At 66.3% G+C, this 16,666-nt stretch overlaps 1 protein-coding gene across 1 annotated transcript in view; it reads left to right on the top strand.

The window, feature by feature from the left end:
• RXRA (retinoid X receptor alpha) overlaps positions 1-16,345 on the top strand; it is a 91,737-nt gene extending 75,392 nt beyond the window's left edge. The window contains exons 5-10 of the mRNA XM_047699067.1: positions 4,892-5,061; positions 7,399-7,528; positions 9,124-9,256; positions 10,212-10,303; positions 11,978-12,083; positions 13,549-16,345. Coding sequence (XP_047555023.1) covers positions 4,892-5,061; positions 7,399-7,528; positions 9,124-9,256; positions 10,212-10,303; positions 11,978-12,083; positions 13,549-13,696 — 779 coding nt within the window. The 3' untranslated portion in view covers positions 13,697-16,345. The remainder of the gene's footprint in view (positions 1-4,891; positions 5,062-7,398; positions 7,529-9,123; positions 9,257-10,211; positions 10,304-11,977; positions 12,084-13,548) is intronic.
• Positions 16,346-16,666: the final 321 nt, after the last annotated feature.

Here is a 16,666-nt window from a genome sequence, read left to right as displayed (position 1 = left end):
TAGCATCTCTGTTGGGCAATGCAGGGGCCTGCGTACACAAGCGCCGGCCTGGGACTCGCTCAGCTGCATTCCCGGGGAGGTGGGGGCTGCGGCCCCGGTGGGAATGCCGGCCGCTGGCCAGGCTGTGCCCGGGCCTGTCTGCGGGAGCGCATGGTGGCAGGGCTGGTGGGGCGTGCTGCTGGCGCTTCTGGTCTGATGGGGGGCCTGGCCCCCCTGGGGTGACGCCTGCCCAGGCTGGAGGACCGCCCCGCTGCCCGCCTCTCCCTGTTTCCTTCCTGCCTCCCTTTGCTTTCCGAGCTCTGTCTCCTGACCACGTGTGTGTGCGCGTGTGTCTGTGCGCGCATGTTTGCGCGCGTGTGTGTGTGCTTGTGTGCGTGCGTGCACAAGTGCCCCACACATTCCTGCTGTGGACAAAGAGCCCAGCTGGGTTCCCACACTACCCCAGCGACATCGAGTGGGTGACTGCCTGTCTGTGCCTGTTTCCGCAGGTGACCGTGGCCGCGCAGCGGCTCCCTGCGGGCTCGTTGGGAGCAACGGGGCAGCGGTGGTGTGGGGTGGAGAGCAGAGATCGTGTGTGTCTGTGTGTGTGTGTGAGAGAGAGAGAGCATGTGCGGGGTCACTCCCGCATGCCGACACCTTGTCCTGGACTGAGTGCCCGGAGAGCGGGAGGAACGTGTCCGCTGAGCTAGAGAGCCGATCGGCGGGATAGTCCCTTCTCTGGGTCGGACGAAGGGGCTCTGTGCCGTCAGTCCTGCCTGTCCTGGGGCTGCACACGGGACAGAGGAAGGGCCCAGCCAGCTGGCAGCAGGCTGGGGTGCTGCCTTCCAGAGACACCCCCTTCCCACATCCTGGCTTCCTGCCCAGCCTTGCAGCCTGGAGGGGTGGCGGTGGGCACCAGGACCGGGGTGGCCTGCTCTGGCGGAGAGACTGCTGCCCCCCACCCCCACATCAGCATCTCCCCAGATGCCAGGGACCCCGGTCTCGTTGGGTGTGGAACCCCCTCCCAGCCTGTGCCTCTGTGGTCTTCCCGGGGTCCCGCAGCGCTCGCGCCTGTGGGGATAATGAGGCCCTGTGTTCGCAGACGCCTCCTGCCTGAGGCTTCCCGGCGCCAGCACAACGTAAGGCAAACATGACTCTATCTGAAAGGTGATTGAGCTGGCAAGACATAAGTCCCCGGGCTCCCTCCTGCCCCCTCCGTGTCTATAAATAAAACCATAATATTTATAATGATGCCGTGTGGAGCTGCCGGCCCTCCACGGCTTCAAAGTGCCTCACGGAGCGTTGGCTCATTAATTCGCGCCGCCCCCACGGAGGAGGCAGGTGCTGGGGACCTCCACCCCGCGCCGCTCTGGGCGCTGCCCCCGCCTTGGGGCCACCGCATCCGTCCCGTCTGTGCAGTGGGAGGAGACCCACCACTGGCCGCGTGTGAGGAGTGTGGGAGCAGAAGGCACGGAGGTGTGAGCGCCTTGTGGGTCCCCCCCGGGGCCAGCGCCGTGCTTCCCCGCTCCAGGGCCGAGCAAACGGGGCCACAGGGCTGTCCAGGGCGGGGCGGGACCCAGGAGGCCGGGCTGCCCGACTCCTGAGCCTGGAGCCGTCCACTGTCCCGTGAGCTCAGCTGGGCCCCTGGGCTGCTGCGAGCCTGTCGCCCCAGCTGGTAAGACGAGGTGCCTCTTGCGGCATCCTGGCTCTAACAGCTTCAGGTTCTGCCCAGAGCACAGACCTTGAGGACCACCCCATCCTCGGGGTCTCGGGGACACGGGCTGCCTGGACGCGGGTGTGTCACCCTGGCTGCTGGCCATGTGGCTTGGGTGATTCTCCTGGACTCTCATCCCCTGTGGCTGAGGGGGGACCAACGAGGGGCCCAGCCCCCGCCCCCTGTTGGCGTCTGGAGGCCTGGCTGGAGAGGGGCCAGAGGACGGGCAGCCGGCCGCAGCCATGCCGGCGCGAGCCCCCCGCGGACACCCCTGCTGTCAGAGTCTGTGGAAGAGCCGGGCTCGCAGCGGCTCTGACTTGGGGCCTCCTGCCGGGGCTCCTGGCCCAGCTGGTGTGGCATGAAGGTGTTGGCTGACCCGTCCTTGAGACTTGCTGCGTGGATGGCAATCCCTCGCTTGAGTTGGTGCTCTGGGTCCCGGAGAGCGTAGCCTCTGGCTCGGGGTTGGGCCTGGACAGCCACTTGTCAGTGCATGAGGGACATGGGGCCTGCCCTCAGGGGCCCACGGGTGGTCGAGAGGTGTTCATGTGGACTGTTAGGGAGCTGTGGGCCATGTCGTGGGAACCAGACAGGCCTGGGGGACCCCTGGGGCCAGCACCATCGGGGACCCCCGCACCCCTGGGCTGGAGGTGTGAGGGCAGCGAGGACTGGCCAAACCCGGGAGCTGCGGGCGCAGGAAGAAGGGACAGCTGGGAGCCAAGGCTGGGCAGAGAGGGTGCCAGAGCCGTGTCCACCCGTCCTCCCACCCTCCGCCCTCCTGCTGGTGCCTCAGCGTTTGCCAAAGCCAGTGTGGAGCCAAAGGGGAGAGGGACGGATCAGACAGCCTGAGTCTGGGCCCTTAGAGCCAGGGGGTGGGCCCGGGGTTTCAGGGAGGGGGTACTGTGTGTGTTCCCCAGAGATGTCGGGCCCCTAGAGAGGAGGCCCAGCCCCGTCTAAGACCCAGGGCCGTCGCACTCAGGAAGCCCCGGGAGGGGCTGTATCTTCTGCTCTCCAGAAGGCCCTGCCCCAGGACGCTGGACCTGGAAAGAGGGCACTGAGCGTGGAGTCCCACGGGAGCGTGAGGGGCGAGGGCGGGGTGCCAGGCTATGGCTCTGCAGGGACTGGGGCTCCAACCTGGTTTTGGGGATGTCCGTCTGCAATGGGTCAGAGATAGGGAGTGGGAGGTGGCCTAAGGGGGCCTCGGTGGAGGGAGAGAGGGACCAGCGTGTGGCCGGTAGCCTTGGGAAGACCTCGAGGCCCCCTGGCTGAGCTGGCACCTCCAGGCTGGCCGGAAGCTGGGCACTGGACCAGAGGCCCTATGGCTGTCAGACTCCGCCGGCCTGAGCCGGCTTCTCTGCCCTGGGCGGGTTCGACCTCCCGTGCACGTCACTGTGTGTGATCTCCGTGCTCTGCCCTGGGCCCCCCCCCCCGCAGCGGGCTGTGTACCAGACCCTCACCAAGGTGCAGCTCGGAGTGCCATCAGGGACGGGGTGGTGAGGGTCCGGGAGGTGGTGGGAGCTGCTGCCACGTGGCCCGAGCTCCGGTCGGGTGTTCTGGGTATCTGTCGAGTTGAAGGTTCTGCAGGGCCCGTGGAGTGTGCTGGGTGCTTGGCCCAGCAGAGGGGTCCACTGGCGGTGGTCTTTGGAGGAGGGGCTGCCCGGGGCCGTCTCCTGAGAACGGCTGCTGCCAGCACCTACCCTGTTCTGAGCCCTGGGGTTTCTGGTAAGGGGATGAGTGGCCGGAGCTGCTTGGGGTGCTGCGAGGGACCCAGGCCTGGCGTGTGGGTCCTCACTGACGAGGAGCCTTCCGGACCTGGAGTGGGCCCAGCTTCATCAGTGCCCCTGGGCTCTGCAGCGCGGGGCCATTTCCAGGCTCCTCTGGGATGGGCATGTGGACAGAGGTCTCTGAGTCCCTTCACCAAGCTCCCACTTGGTGATGGGGTCTCCAGGGGCCCCAAGAAGCCAAGGGTCTTGTCTGGGGCAGGGGCAGGGAGCCGGCCCTGCGGAAGCCGTGGCCACCCCAGGGGTCTGGTGCTGGGGCCTGTCAACACGGCTGGGGCTCAGGAGAGCATGACTGTAGAGGGTGGGCTTGGGTGGCCTTGGGGGAGGCCCATCCTGGTGCTGCTTTGACGGCCTCTGGGGGCCCCCGGAGCCTAGCCAGCTCAGGCTTGACCAGCGCCACGTAGAGAGCGCTTCCTGGCCCGTGGCTCTTCTCCCCGCTGCTGACTCGTTTGCCCCAGTCCAGGGCCCTTGGTGCTCGTACCAGAGCAGACGGGGAGGAGATGGGGGTCTGCCTGGGGGGCCGCAGCCACCTCAGGAGCCGTGTCGGGTGCTAGTGGGACTCTGGGGGGTGGGGGTCCGTGGCCCAAGGTCTGTAAGCAGACCTGTCCACGTGGGGCTCCGTGTGGCTGCTTGGAAGTCAATGCCTCCATCTCTGCCTCTCTGCCTCCCTGCATAGGCTTCCCTCCCTGCTGGGCCACCCCCTGACCACCCCCGTGTTCAGCCCTCCCCCCCACCCCCACCAGGCCAGCCCAGGGCATCCTGGCTCACACTCGTGATTGGCCTCCAGCTTCTGGTCTCCCTTGGGACCCTTCTTTCTACAGCTGGAGACGCGTGTGCCGTGCTGTCTCTCTCCTGTGGCTCGTCAGACCCTGTGCAGGAACTTGCCTCTTGCCCGCCACTGGTACCCCCCGCAGTGGTTCTCCAGCCAGTGGCAGAGGTCTCCATTCATCAGGAGCGGCTGTGTTCCGGCTCTGGGCCTTTGCACATGCTGCCTCCTCTGCCTGAACTGTTACCTGTCTTTTTTTGCCACTTCTTCCAGGAAGCCTTCCTGGTTTTGTTTGAGTCCATAGTCCATTGAAGCTCTTTTCACTGCATGCTGGGAGTGCTGCTAAGCCACCGGTCAGCTGCGTGAGAGCAGCCTTGTGTACTCTGGCCGCTGTGCGCCTGGCCCTGGACGGGTGCTGGTGTGGGCCAGTGTGTTGGGTGGATTAATGTAGGGCGGGTGTACCCTGTGTTCTGGGCATGCATGGCTGCTGGAGGCCAGACCTGGGGCAGAGATGGGGCAGGGGTTCGTCCAGCTCTGAGCCGTGCCTCCCTCTGTGGCCCCGGTGGGCGCGCTGGCTCAGGGCTGGTGCTGCTGGGCTCCTGACGGCTGAGGGAGTCGCGGGCTGACCGCCCCCCCCCCCCCCCGCCCCTGCAGCCGTACAGGAGGAGAGACAGCGGGGCAAGGACAGGAACGAGAACGAGGTGGAGTCCACGAGCAGCGCCAACGAGGACATGCCGGTGGAGAAGATTCTGGAGGCGGAGCTGGCTGTCGAGCCCAAGACCGAGACGTATGTGGACGTAAACATGGGGCTGAACCCCAACTCGGTGAGCTCCACCCCTGCACACACAGCCTCCCCCAGGGCGGCAGGGCCGGCAGGGCCGGCACTGCTCGGGGACCATTGGCCCCTAGTAGGTGGTGCTGGATAGGAGGCCCAAGCTGTCGTGGGCTGCACTGAACTTCAGGACACAGCACATGCTGTCCGGCTCCTTGTGGCCTCGGGCCATTGCTCAGCTGGGTCTTGGGAGTCCTGTACCTGCCCCAGGCGTGCAGGCCGAGGGGTGGTTTCACCTGTGCCCTCTTGTGGGGTCAGGGCTGGGATCAGAGCCCTGTGACTGGCCCTGAGGTCACAGCAGCCTCCCTCCCTCTGTTCTCCACCTGGCCCAGAGCAGCCCCCACCATGCTGGACACGCCCAGCTCGGGCCCCCCAACTCCAGGGCCTTTGCACGTGTGGCTCCCCCTGATTCCTCCTCAGGCTTCTGTTGTGTCCGAGGTGTCCCTTTTCCCAGGGGCCCCTTTCCCGCCGGCCTGCCTTCATGGCCCTGCAAAGGTGGGTCTGGCCCCATGACGGGGCATAGAGCTTCCTTCCTGTCCCCCAGCGTGCGGCAGCCATTAGTGGGGCGTGTGGTGTGTTAACTCCCGCCCTGCCACGTGCCTGGAGGTGGTGGTTGGTCACGGCCCAGCTCCAGCCAGGACCCCGCCTGCCGGTGGGCACTCACACAGAGCCCAGGCTGGGAGGGTCCCGTGTGCTCGCCAGGCCCCTGTGGCCAGGTGATGGGCCGTCCCTGCTTCCCTGCGCTTCCTTGCACACCGCGGCCCCCCTCAGATCTGTGCCCTGTCAGGGAGAAGGTGCACACGGGGCCGACCCCTGCAGTCCCAGTGAGGGGAGGGGAGGCCAGCTTCGAGGCGTTCACGATTGCACAGGAACTCCAGAAAGAACTGGGAGGGGGGCAAAGGGTTGCTAAGCCAGGACATTCTTAGGAACAGCCGGGCTGCCCTCTGCTCCCTGGTGTGGACCCACAGAGGGGCTGGCTGAGCGGGGAACACGCGTCATCTGGTGCCCAGCACGTGCCTGCCTTCCTGCCCGGGCCCGGGCTCTCCCCGCACGGGGCTGCCCTGAGCCTCTGAGGAGCAGAGTCTGGCCATGGTGGAACGCACTAGAACCCAGCCCTGGCGTCTGGCATGCTGGCTGCTGGGTGTGTCTCACGCGGGGACTCTGTGTGGGCTGGCCCCTGTGCCCGCGTGAATCATGGGGTGGGGGGAGCCCCCACGGGGGTGTGGGGCTGGGGCACGGGGCCCCGGGCTTCTGGATTGCACCGAATCTGCTGCTGGGGATGGAGGAGGGACTCTGGGTGAGGGCCAGTGTGGGGGGCACTCTGGGTGTTGGCACCCTGGGCTGGGGGTCCCTTGTGCCCCAGAAACCCTGGCTGACGCCTATGTGTGCAGCTCCGTGTCCCCGTCTGTACACCCCAGCCCCTTCCAACCCTGTGGTCTCTGTGCCACTATGTTACCGGGCGTCCCACACGCACCCTCAGCGGGCCCTTCCCGCGGGCCCCGGGCGTTTGGACGGAGCCTCCCTGTACGCCAGGTGTTTCCTGTTGAGGCAGGGGAGCTCTTCAGAGGATGCCCCGGCCATTGTGTGTGGCTGTTGTCCTCCCCCTCGCTCAGGACCCAGAGGGTCCGCTGGTCAGGAGCCGGGAGGGGGCTCCCCTGAGGCCTGCCTGGGTTTCCTCATCTGTGACAATGAGGGGAGAGTCTCTTTTGGCTAGAAGTTACCGGAAGGGCCTCTGATGCCCCCTTCTGTGTGCTGTCTCCACACCCGGTAGGAAGAAGTGGCCCTAGAGGGACTCCTCAGAGTCCCGCCCCAGCCTGGCACTCACGCCCGCACCTCCGTTTCCCCACCTTTGACTGGGGGCACTCAGCCCCCACACCTAGGGCTTCCCACAGCAGTGATTTTAGTGTCTTACAGTCCTGGAGGTCCGAAGTCTGCAGGCAGCGTCCTGGGACGAGAGTCGCGGTGTGGCCAGAGCTGGTTCCTTCTGGGGAGGACGTCCCTTCCCTTCCCGCTGCTGGAGGTGCCGCCTCCTTGGCCCGGGCCCTCCTCCAGGGTCAAGCTGGCAGCTTCTCTCCTGCTCACAGGTTCCCGTCTCTGACCCCTGCTTCCCTCCTTGGGGACCCCGTGATGACCCCGGACCCCCCTCAAACCCTCCCTAGATCATGCCCACAGAGGGGGACGCAAAGCAGCACTAGCCACGGGCTCGGGGCGCAAGGACACAGGCCCTGGGGCCGATCTTCTGCCCAGGGCTGGGGTAGCACATGCAGCGGGGGCCCGGTCTGGGCCGTGCTCTCAGCCAGGCGCTCAGTGGGTGCCTCTCCCCGCCCAGCCCAACGACCCCGTCACCAACATCTGTCAGGCCGCGGACAAGCAGCTCTTCACGCTGGTCGAGTGGGCCAAGCGGGTCCCGCACTTCTCTGAGCTGCCCTTGGACGACCAGGTCATCCTGCTGAGGGCAGGTGAGTGACTGGGCTGGCCCTGGCAGGGAAGGGTTGGGGGCAGAGGGCGGGGACCTGGGGGACACCCCTTTCTCCTGCAGTGTGGGGCTCCCGCCTGGCCCTGCCGTCCTCTGGCATTGCTCCCCCCACCCACAAAGAGGTCATTGGTTTCGGGTCTCTAAGTGGCTTTCGGAGGGGCAGGGGCTGTCTGGGGATCTCTGGAGAGGCCGCCCTGGAGGGTTTCTGCTCCGACCTCTCCATGCACTGAGGCCTCTGCTCCTCACATGGGGATTGTGGAGGGGGCAGGGGTAGGAGCACAGACTCTGGGGTTCGGGTCAGGCCTGGCTCCCGACACGTTCCAGGCATGCTGAGTGTGGGTTCCTGCTGGAGGGACAGGAGGGGCGGGTCTCCAGCTGTGCGGGGTGCTAGGCCTTTGGGGGTGTGGCGGCAGGGAGCACTCCCACCCCACCGGCCTCCTGCCCTGCCGGGCCGTCTGCACGTGCTTGGTGCGTGGGAACGTCCGAGGGCAGCCCTGCCCCATGCCTGCTGGGCCCTGGGTGCGCTTGGGGCATCAGGAGAGGTGGCAGCCGGCCCAGAGGTAGGAGGACGCTGGGCAGGCCCCAGGGGAGGGGGATGGCAGGGAGAGGCAGAGTGATGCAGAGTGGTCCTGCCGTGGGGGGACATGCTCTTGGGGCCAGTTTGGCCCGTAGCAGGACTCTCGTCCCTGGCCTTGTGGGTGCCTCCAGCTGGGGCATAACACCTGACACCCAGAGCCACGAGGCGAAGGTGACAGGGGCCGGGGCTCCTGATTCCCTGTGTGATGGGGTGAGCTCTACCCTGCACCAGGCCTCAGGTTCTCCTTCTGGAAAATGGGGCTATAGTTCTGTAGGACTGGGGTTGGTAGGAAGTGGGGTAGCCTGCGTGACACTGTGCCACGAAGCCCAGAGCCTTCGGGCCCTGGGAGTGTGGCTGTGGACAGGGCCATCTCTGTGGAGGTGGCCTGGGGCTCCTGTTCACAGGAGTCATTGAGAACCTGGCACAGAAATCATTTCTATTTCAAGTTTTGCTTCCATACTTTCTCCTAACCCTGGACACCTCCTCCAGTTTGTCTCTGCTGGGAGCTCACGGAGAGGGAGTGTCCCGTCTGCCCGAGGCTCTGAGATGCGTTGTTTTAATTTAAGAATTTATTATTTTGTGGTACCCCACATAGTACGCAGTAACTGGAGAGTGTGCCGCTGAGACCAGTGGGCGGCCGCTCCTCCGTGGCCGTCCCAGAGAGGATCCCCACATCCTCCGTGGCACGAGCGTCCTGCCTGTGTGGGAAGGGACCTCCTGGGACGCGTGGGGTTGGGGAGCATGTGGGTTACATAGAGCCAAAGAAGATGCTCTGTGCGGGACTTCTCAGGGCCTTTACTGCCCGAGTTTGCACCACAGAAGGAAGAGGCATGTCCTCAACATCGGTGCTCAGGAGCGTTTCTGTGCCACACCCCCAGGATGTGGGGTCCCCAGAACCCCCTGTGGGACATTCTGCGACGGTGCATGCTGCCTGTGGAGGCTGAGTGGCAGCCCGTCCGGGGAAGGGACCCCCGTGTGACCACGCCCCCTCCTCCCCCCAGGCTGGAATGAGCTGCTCATCGCCTCCTTCTCCCACCGGTCCATCGCCGTGAAGGACGGGATCCTCCTGGCCACCGGGCTGCACGTCCACCGGAACAGCGCCCACAGCGCGGGGGTGGGCGCCATCTTTGACAGGTGGGGACCCCGCCCAGGTTCATGGCCCGTTCTGTCCCCGGAGGGTGTCGATGTGGACGTAGGAGGGCGAGGTTCTCGCCTCTGCAAGTCCCCGTGCTGGGGACACCCAGTGCACAGCGGAACAAGCAGATCGGCCTCCTCCAGCTCCCTTCCTTGAAGCCCTGCGCGGTTAGGAGGGCTGCGCTGTGGTGTCCACAGAGGCCTCTAGAAAGTACGGCTTCCTGGGATCTGGTTTAGAGCCGTGGCCCCCGCCATGCTCCGAGCTGCCCATCTGTTTCCAGCTGCTAGGGAGGGAGGCGACGGTGGCAGAGGGGCGCGCTTAGACCCCAGCAGGTGACATCAGGGACAACCAGCTCCTCCTTGCCCTCTGAGTGAACAGAACAGGAGTGGCCTCGGGGCACCCTCTGGAGCACCCATCCCCTCTGACTCTGACCTCCAGGCTCCCAGGGATCTGTTCCCTGTGCTGCCTGCCAACCGTCGGGGACTCCCCGGCTCTGTGGGGTGACCGTCCAGGCCCTCCTGGGCCACCGTCCTTCGTTCCCCTGTCCAGTCTCACCAACCGCTTAGCCCTCCCTGGGCACGGCTGTCGAGTTTGGGGGCCCGTGAGCAGGCAGGGGAGGTCGGGGAGCTCAAGCCGCAGGGTGCTGCCGACAGACGGACACCACTGCCCACAGGGGCTGGGCCAGCGGGGGTGGTTCAGAGCCCTGCCCTCTGACAAGGAGCCACGGCTTGCTTTGGCCACGAGCGTCTGGTAACAAGAAGCGAAACGTCTCCTTGCCTGGCAGCTAGGTGGGAGGAAGGAAGGCCATGTCCTGGGGAGAACAGCTTTCCCGTGGGCCGCAGGGCCTGGCCTCAGGCCATGGGGAGCCTGTCCTTAGGGTCTTTCTGGCAGGGGGCGTCCAGGCGGGGGGGTGCAGTCTGACAGGACGGCGGTGGTGGCCCGCTTCCTCTGCAGGGTGTTGACGGAGCTCGTGTCCAAGATGCGGGACATGCAGATGGACAAGACGGAGCTGGGCTGCCTGCGCGCCATCGTCCTCTTCAACCCCGGTACGGCCTCCCCGGCACATGGCCTGCTGGCCAGCCCCGAGCCCCCAGCGCTCGCTGGTGCTGTGCTGTGGGGCCCGTCGCCCATCCCCTCCTTGCGAGGGGAGACTAGCCCTGCCGCCCTCTTCTCACAGCTCTCGTGAGCACGACACCTGGCCTTGCCTGGGGAGCTGTGCTCACCCTTTGTGGTTTGGGTGCTGCGTCCAAAGCGTGGCCCCACTTTGCCTGGAATCCTGGGCCCTGGAAGAGGCAGCCTCTCCATGAACTTGTGGTGGGCACGTTCTGGAGCCCGGGCGGTGGGGGGGGGGCTCAGGGGCGCAGTGTCCTTCGGGGCTGCTGCCGGCTTCTGGGGGAGCTGGGGAGCTGGCCAGCCAGTGGGGAAGCCAGGATGGTGCCAGGGGCTCTGGGCCCGGACCTCCCGCTTTCCGTCAGCTCCAGTGCGGAGAGAACTGGCTGTGGGAGAGATGAGTGTCTTCTTGTGGGGACAGACCGTGTCCAGGGGCACTTGTTCCCCAGGTTTATGCTCTGAGCCTGTGGTCCTGCCAGCATGGGAGCCGGGGCCGCACAGCTTAGCCTTGCCGGGTGCCCTCCCTGTTGCGGTTGCGCATGGCCTGGCTGCCGGCGCGGGGTCCCTGGCTGCGGGTGCAGGGAGGATGTGGCCAGAGCGGAGGCCCCCAGGCCTGGGTGCTGAGCTACAGAGAAGCCTGACACATTCCTGAGGTGCCCAGGGCCCCAGGCGGCCTGCGGCTTTCGCACTGGACCCTGGTGTACCTGCTGGGGGTGTGGGCACTGGTGTGAGCCCCCCAGTCTGTGGCTCAGAGGTGGCCTGGTGGCAGGCCTGTCTCACCACAGAGCCACTGTGGGGCTCACTGGCTTCAGATGGCAGCAGTGGGCTCCAGCGTCTGCCCCCGGGGCTGTCAGGATGGGCTACCCTTGGCTCGGGCCAGACCTGGGGACTTTGAACCCTAGTGTGATACCATGTGACATGGTGGCCGCTGTAGAGAGAGATGGGTTCGTCTCTGTGGGCTTGTTGGGTCGTGGGAAACCCCGGGAGACGAGGAAGCCGAGAAGAGGACCCGGCCCGGGTGGGCTCTGACCGGGACAGGAAGGGCCGGGCTGGCTCATCTGCTCGAGCCCTGGGACGTCTATCCCTGCCTCCCTAGATCCCAGCCCTGGGCCCTGGAGGCTTTGGTGGCTGACGTCCCAGGCATCTCTGTCCACAGGCTCCCGCCCCCAGGGTCCCAGGGCTCAGGCTGGCTGTCAGCCTCTCCCCCCACTGCCCTGCGTAGGGCTGCCTGTCTCTGGGGTGATGGTTCTGAGCTTTCCTCCCTCTCAGGGGAATGGAGTCCCCAGTGCAGCCAGGGTCCCACTTCAGCCTGGTTGCCATGGTGACCAGGAGAGGGCGCCGGTGGCCCAGTGCACTTGACCCCCGATGGGGAAGCCGAGGGCCGGGACGTCCAGCGTGGGCTGCAGTTCACGTGTCCAGCGAGCGGCAAGCCGGGACCCAAGCCGGGACCCAAGCCGGGACCCAAGCCGGGACTCGAGGGGCAGCCTCGGGGGCAGAGCCTGTCCAGCTGCTGCTGGCCCCAGCCGGGCAGGGCCGGGCGGGGAGCGGGCCTGGGTGCCCCGCGCAGCAGTCTGGGCTGAGGCCGCTGACCTGCGGCCCCTCCCCCGCAGACTCCAAGGGGCTCTCGAACCCAGCAGAGGTGGAGGCGCTTCGAGAGAAGGTGTACGCGTCGCTGGAGACCTACTGCAAGCACAAGTACCCAGAGCAGCCGGGAAGGTGAGCCCCGGCCCGGGCCTCCCTCGGGGCCTCAGGGCCCGTGACCCCCGCCCCAGGCAGGACCGCCCCCAGCCCTTCTGGTACCTTTGTGTGAGTTAGAAGGAGGCGCCCTGCTCCGTGGGGGGAGCCTGTGCAGGGCATGGGAGACGTGCCCGGGCGCTCTCGCCGCCCCTGCAAACACAGGCCTGCGTGCAGCCAGTGCCCTAGGGCCTCCCTCGGCCCCTCATGGGCTCCCCTAGACCTGGGTCTTGGTGCGCTTGCCCGAAGCGGGGACAGATGCCAGCGCACGGTAGGCGCTTGTACACCTGTGCAGAGCTGTGCGGGTGCTGGGGGCGCCGGGGTCCACAGTGCCGGGCGCTCGGCAGGTGACAAGGGGGCTGTCTGTGGCTTTGGTGCCATCGCGAGTCTTGTCCTGACTCTACCGCCCCCCCGCACCTGCAGAGGGCCTCTCTCGGGAGGGCCATGCCCCCCCCCGGCCGCCAGCGCACGCGCAGCTGCGGGCACGGGTGGCTGTGCCCTGCTCCTCACGGCCCTCATCTGGTTCGGTTTAAAGTGAAACTTGCTGAGGAGGACGGAGGGCGGGCTTGTTTTTCCTGGCTCCCCGCCGCAGCCCATCTCGCCGGCTCAGCAGAAAACCGCTTTCTCTGGCCCCGGTCCAGCCTCTGCTGCGTTTCTGCCTTAAAACGTGGGTTGTGTGGCTGCCAGACCAACCACAGGGCTTTCTCCCCTGAAATACAGACGTTGTGAATAATTAATGAGGCCCCATGGCTCCTCGAGGGTCCATGCCATTGCTGGGGGGGGCGTGCGGCAGCCGAGCAGCTGAGCCTGGTGTCCCCCCGCCCCAGAGCCCCAGCACCTCCCGCCACCCTCCCCGTTCGGTCTCCTCCCGAGGGCTGGGCAGGGCCTGGGGATCGGGCCTGTGGCTCGGCTCCAGCAGAGCCGTTTCTGAGGAAGGGGTGGGTGCCGGCCTGGGGCACACGGGACGCCAGTGCTTTACGAGCTGCGGCTGGATTGAGCCCGACCTGCTCCCCCGGCCCAGAGCCACTCTGCCTTGACCTCCCCACTGCTGCCAGACGCACTGCCAGTGCTCGGACCCGTTTTTGTAGCTCTTCCCCTGCTCGTGCTTGGAGCAAGCCCACGTATTTTAACTTCCCCGTGAAGCCCTGTCGAGCCTGCAGTCAGCCCGGCCACTGTCTTGCGCCGGGTCCTTCCTCCCGAGTCTCTCCGCCACGGGCCTTCGTTCGGGATCTTTGTGTCCACCCCGCACGCTCCTGCTCCCAGGCCCGGGCCTGCCGTCTCTGCTCCCTGAGAGGCCTGGCCCCCCTTTCCCCCAGGCTCTGCACAGGCCGGGCTCTGCTGCTGCGGCTTCCGGGCTCTGTCCTGTCCCCAGGAGGCCACCGGGTGCCGGGTGGAGGGTGGAGGGCGGGGAGGGTGGCCGGCGCGCGTTCACCGGGCCCTCCCACAGGTTCGCCAAGCTGCTGCTACGCCTGCCGGCCCTGCGCTCGATCGGCCTCAAGTGCCTGGAACATCTCTTCTTCTTCAAACTCATCGGGGACACGCCCATCGACACCTTCCTCATGGAGATGCTGGAAGCCCCCCACCAAATGACTTAGGCCCGCCGGCCCGTCCTTCGCGCCCGCCCGCTGGCCTGGCCGCGCCCGCCCGGCCGCCCACTGCTCTTCTCAGCCGAGCCCCGTCCCCTGCCCCTTCCCTGCCCAGCCTCTGTGGACGTGGGGACGCGGCCTGCTAAGCCTCCATGTTGCCACCTCGCCGTTCCCAGTGCTGCTCGTGCGGGAAGCCGGGCCCCGGCTTTCCTGGGGTAGCGGGGCCAGCTCTCCGGGCCGCAGGCCCGCCCCTGGGCCACGCTGGTGTTCAGAACATCCCATGCTCCCCTCCTGTGTTTGGAGTGACCCCCATCGCCTCTCATCAGGTGCCCCCCGCCGGCGTGCCCCACCCAGGCTCAGGAGCAGGGGGACAAAGATTCCACCCGCCCCCCAGCAAGGCGAGGGGGGCTCTGGGGTGAGCCAGCCTCCCTTGCCGTGAAGGGTGAGCGGCCCCTTTTCCAAAGATGACTTGCAGTGTCACCCCCAAGCCAAGCAGGACAGGAGCTGACCTCCAGCAGGGTTCCAGGGCCCCCTCAAGGCTTCAGGGCCTGGGGTCACCCACCTCCCCCCTTCACCTTTCTCTTCAAGTCACGGCTTCAGCTTCTCCCCCTGCATAGCCATACGCAAGCCGGGGCGAGCAGACCCCATGTGCAGCCCGGCCTCAGTTCTGTCTGTGGATTTAGTCTGGGCAGAGGGGCAGGCCAGCCCCTGTCTCTGCAGGGTGAGCCCGCTTCCCGCCCTTCCCCAAGTCCGGGGCCATGCTGACCTGTCGAGGGCAAAGGTTGGAGGCAGGAGGCTTTATCCAGGGGTCTTCAGGCAGCTGGAGGGAGCCAGGGGCGCCCCGGGGCACGTGGAGCCAGAAGGCCTTGTGGGCAGAGAAGCTTAGTGGGAAGGGGCAGGTGGGCTTCCTCTGGAGCTGTTGGCGGAGGGGCCCCCGACGCCGGCGGCCTTTTCTGTGTGGACGAGTCCTAGACTCGGGGACTGTGGCATGCCTGGGTCCTGGGGTGTGCAGCTGAACGCCCCTCGGGGACAGCCAGCCCAGCTGTTGTCGGAGTGACCGCCTCGGGCGGGGCTCCAGCATGTGCTCTGGCCCACGGCGCCCCCGTCCAGGCTGGTGGCTGCTTCTGTAGTGTTTCCACGGCCGGGGCAGGGGCGCAGCCTCCTGGGGCGGGGTGCTCTGTGCTCAGCGGTGTGCAGGGCTCTCAGGTTGAACTGGCTTCTTTTGCACTGTAACGTCCTCCCTTTGGTCTGAGTGCTTCCCAGTCTCGCGCTTCAGACTCCACAAACCTAGCATCTGTCGCTGCAGGGGGCCTGAGCAGGGATGGCAGGGGGATGTGGGCAGCTCTGGTGTTCTCAGCCCCTGAGGGGTTGCTCTGTAGACAGGCTTCCCTCCTGAGGCTCCCACGAGCAGCTCTGGGTTGGGGGTGCCTTCCCCAGAGTCTGGTTCCCCAGCTAGGGCAAGGCAGGGAGGGGCCTCCAGGCCCCGTGGGGAAGGAGGTGGCCCTGCTTTGCCTTCCAGAGGCCTCAGCCCACCTGACGGTTAGGTGCCAGGCCGGGGCTCTGAAAGCCTGCCCAGAAGCCGCCTTCCTCTGCCACCAGCCGCTCCTGAGGAGGGGAGGGGTCCCCGGCCACACGGGCGGCAGGGGCGGAGCATGGAGGGCCTGCCCAGCTCCCAGACTCTCCCGAAAGTCTTGGAAGCCTGTGGGGGCTCGGTTGTGACAGGCAGTGATGCAGGCACTCTTGGGAACTCTCGGGGTCCCCCCAGTTGGGACGGTAGACTGCCCCACACCCGACACCCCCGGTGCCTTCTGCAGTCGGACGCGCCCCGTCATCCATGCCCTGCCCTCTCCACTGCCTAGGGTCCTTGGGAACGTGGGGGCCTCAGTGGAGGAAGCCCGGGACTGGGTCTGTTGGAGGGTCGGCTTCTGGAGAACTTCCCCGTTACGGGCCCGGGGGCCCTGGCTGCTTGTCCGTAAAGCCCTGAGGCTCCCGGGCTATGGCCTGGAAAGCCGGAAGCCCCCAGCCCCTCCGGCCTGCGGGCACGGCACTGTGGGCACGCGGGGCTGTCCCCTCCTCCGTCTGCTGTCCTTGTCGCGCTTCCAGCGCCGCTGGGGGAGGTGGTGAAGTGGGGATAGCATGTGGCTCGGCAGAGAGGTAGGAGCTTTATTTACCGGACCGTTAGTGTTATCAATCTGGTTCAATTAAGGTGATTTTTGTAATTATTTTTATTATTATTATTATTCTGGTGGGACAATCTTTAATTTTCTAAAGATAGCACTAACATCGGCTTGTTGGCCACCTCTCGCCCGTCTCCGCCTCGGCCCGGCCCGGGAGCTGCCGGAGCCCCGGGAGTGCTGTGCGGACTCACGTCCCCACTGTGACATCGGGGGCAGGGAGCAAAGACGACTGTGCCTGCGTCTGCAAGGGGCTGTCCTTGGAAGCCGGCCTGCCCTTGGCGCCCGGAAGCACGCGGTCTCTTGGGCGATGGCCCTGCGCTCCCGGCTCTCCACGTCTCCTGTTCCTCGAAGATTCGAGCCGGTGGCAAGCGCGGACACCGCGTGGAGCCCCTGGTCTGCGGGGGCCGCTGGCAGGGCCCGGCCAGATGTGTGGCCAGTGGGCGATCAGCTGATGTCGTCCCCATCACGGAATTGGGCGCATGGCCCGTGCTCTGTCAGCGCGGGGGTGCGGCGTGACACGTCCTGCTGCACAGAGACAGCGCGGGGCAGTTACCAACGTTTTGTCTTCGTTTCTAATCAAGACTTTCCCCCGTTTTCCTATACGTTTGCTTCACGTAAGCAAGTACGTGAGGACCCCTCCGTTGGTGAAATCGGGTTTGCGTGAGGATCTCAAGGCGAGGAGTGCATCTATTTTCAGATGCTTTGGAGCAAAAGCAGCTTTACCGGCCCCCGACCCTTAGCAAGGCCTTCACTGGGACGCGCCGCGAGCCCTCTGGAGGGTGATGAGTACAGAGTAGAGAGA

Source organism: Lutra lutra, chromosome 13 (genome assembly GCF_902655055.1).
Source record: "Lutra lutra chromosome 13, mLutLut1.2, whole genome shotgun sequence".
Taxonomy (NCBI): Eukaryota; Metazoa; Chordata; class Mammalia; order Carnivora; family Mustelidae; genus Lutra; species Lutra lutra.
Note: the sequence above shows the minus strand (reverse complement) of the source record. Positions and strands in the feature narration are given on the sequence as shown.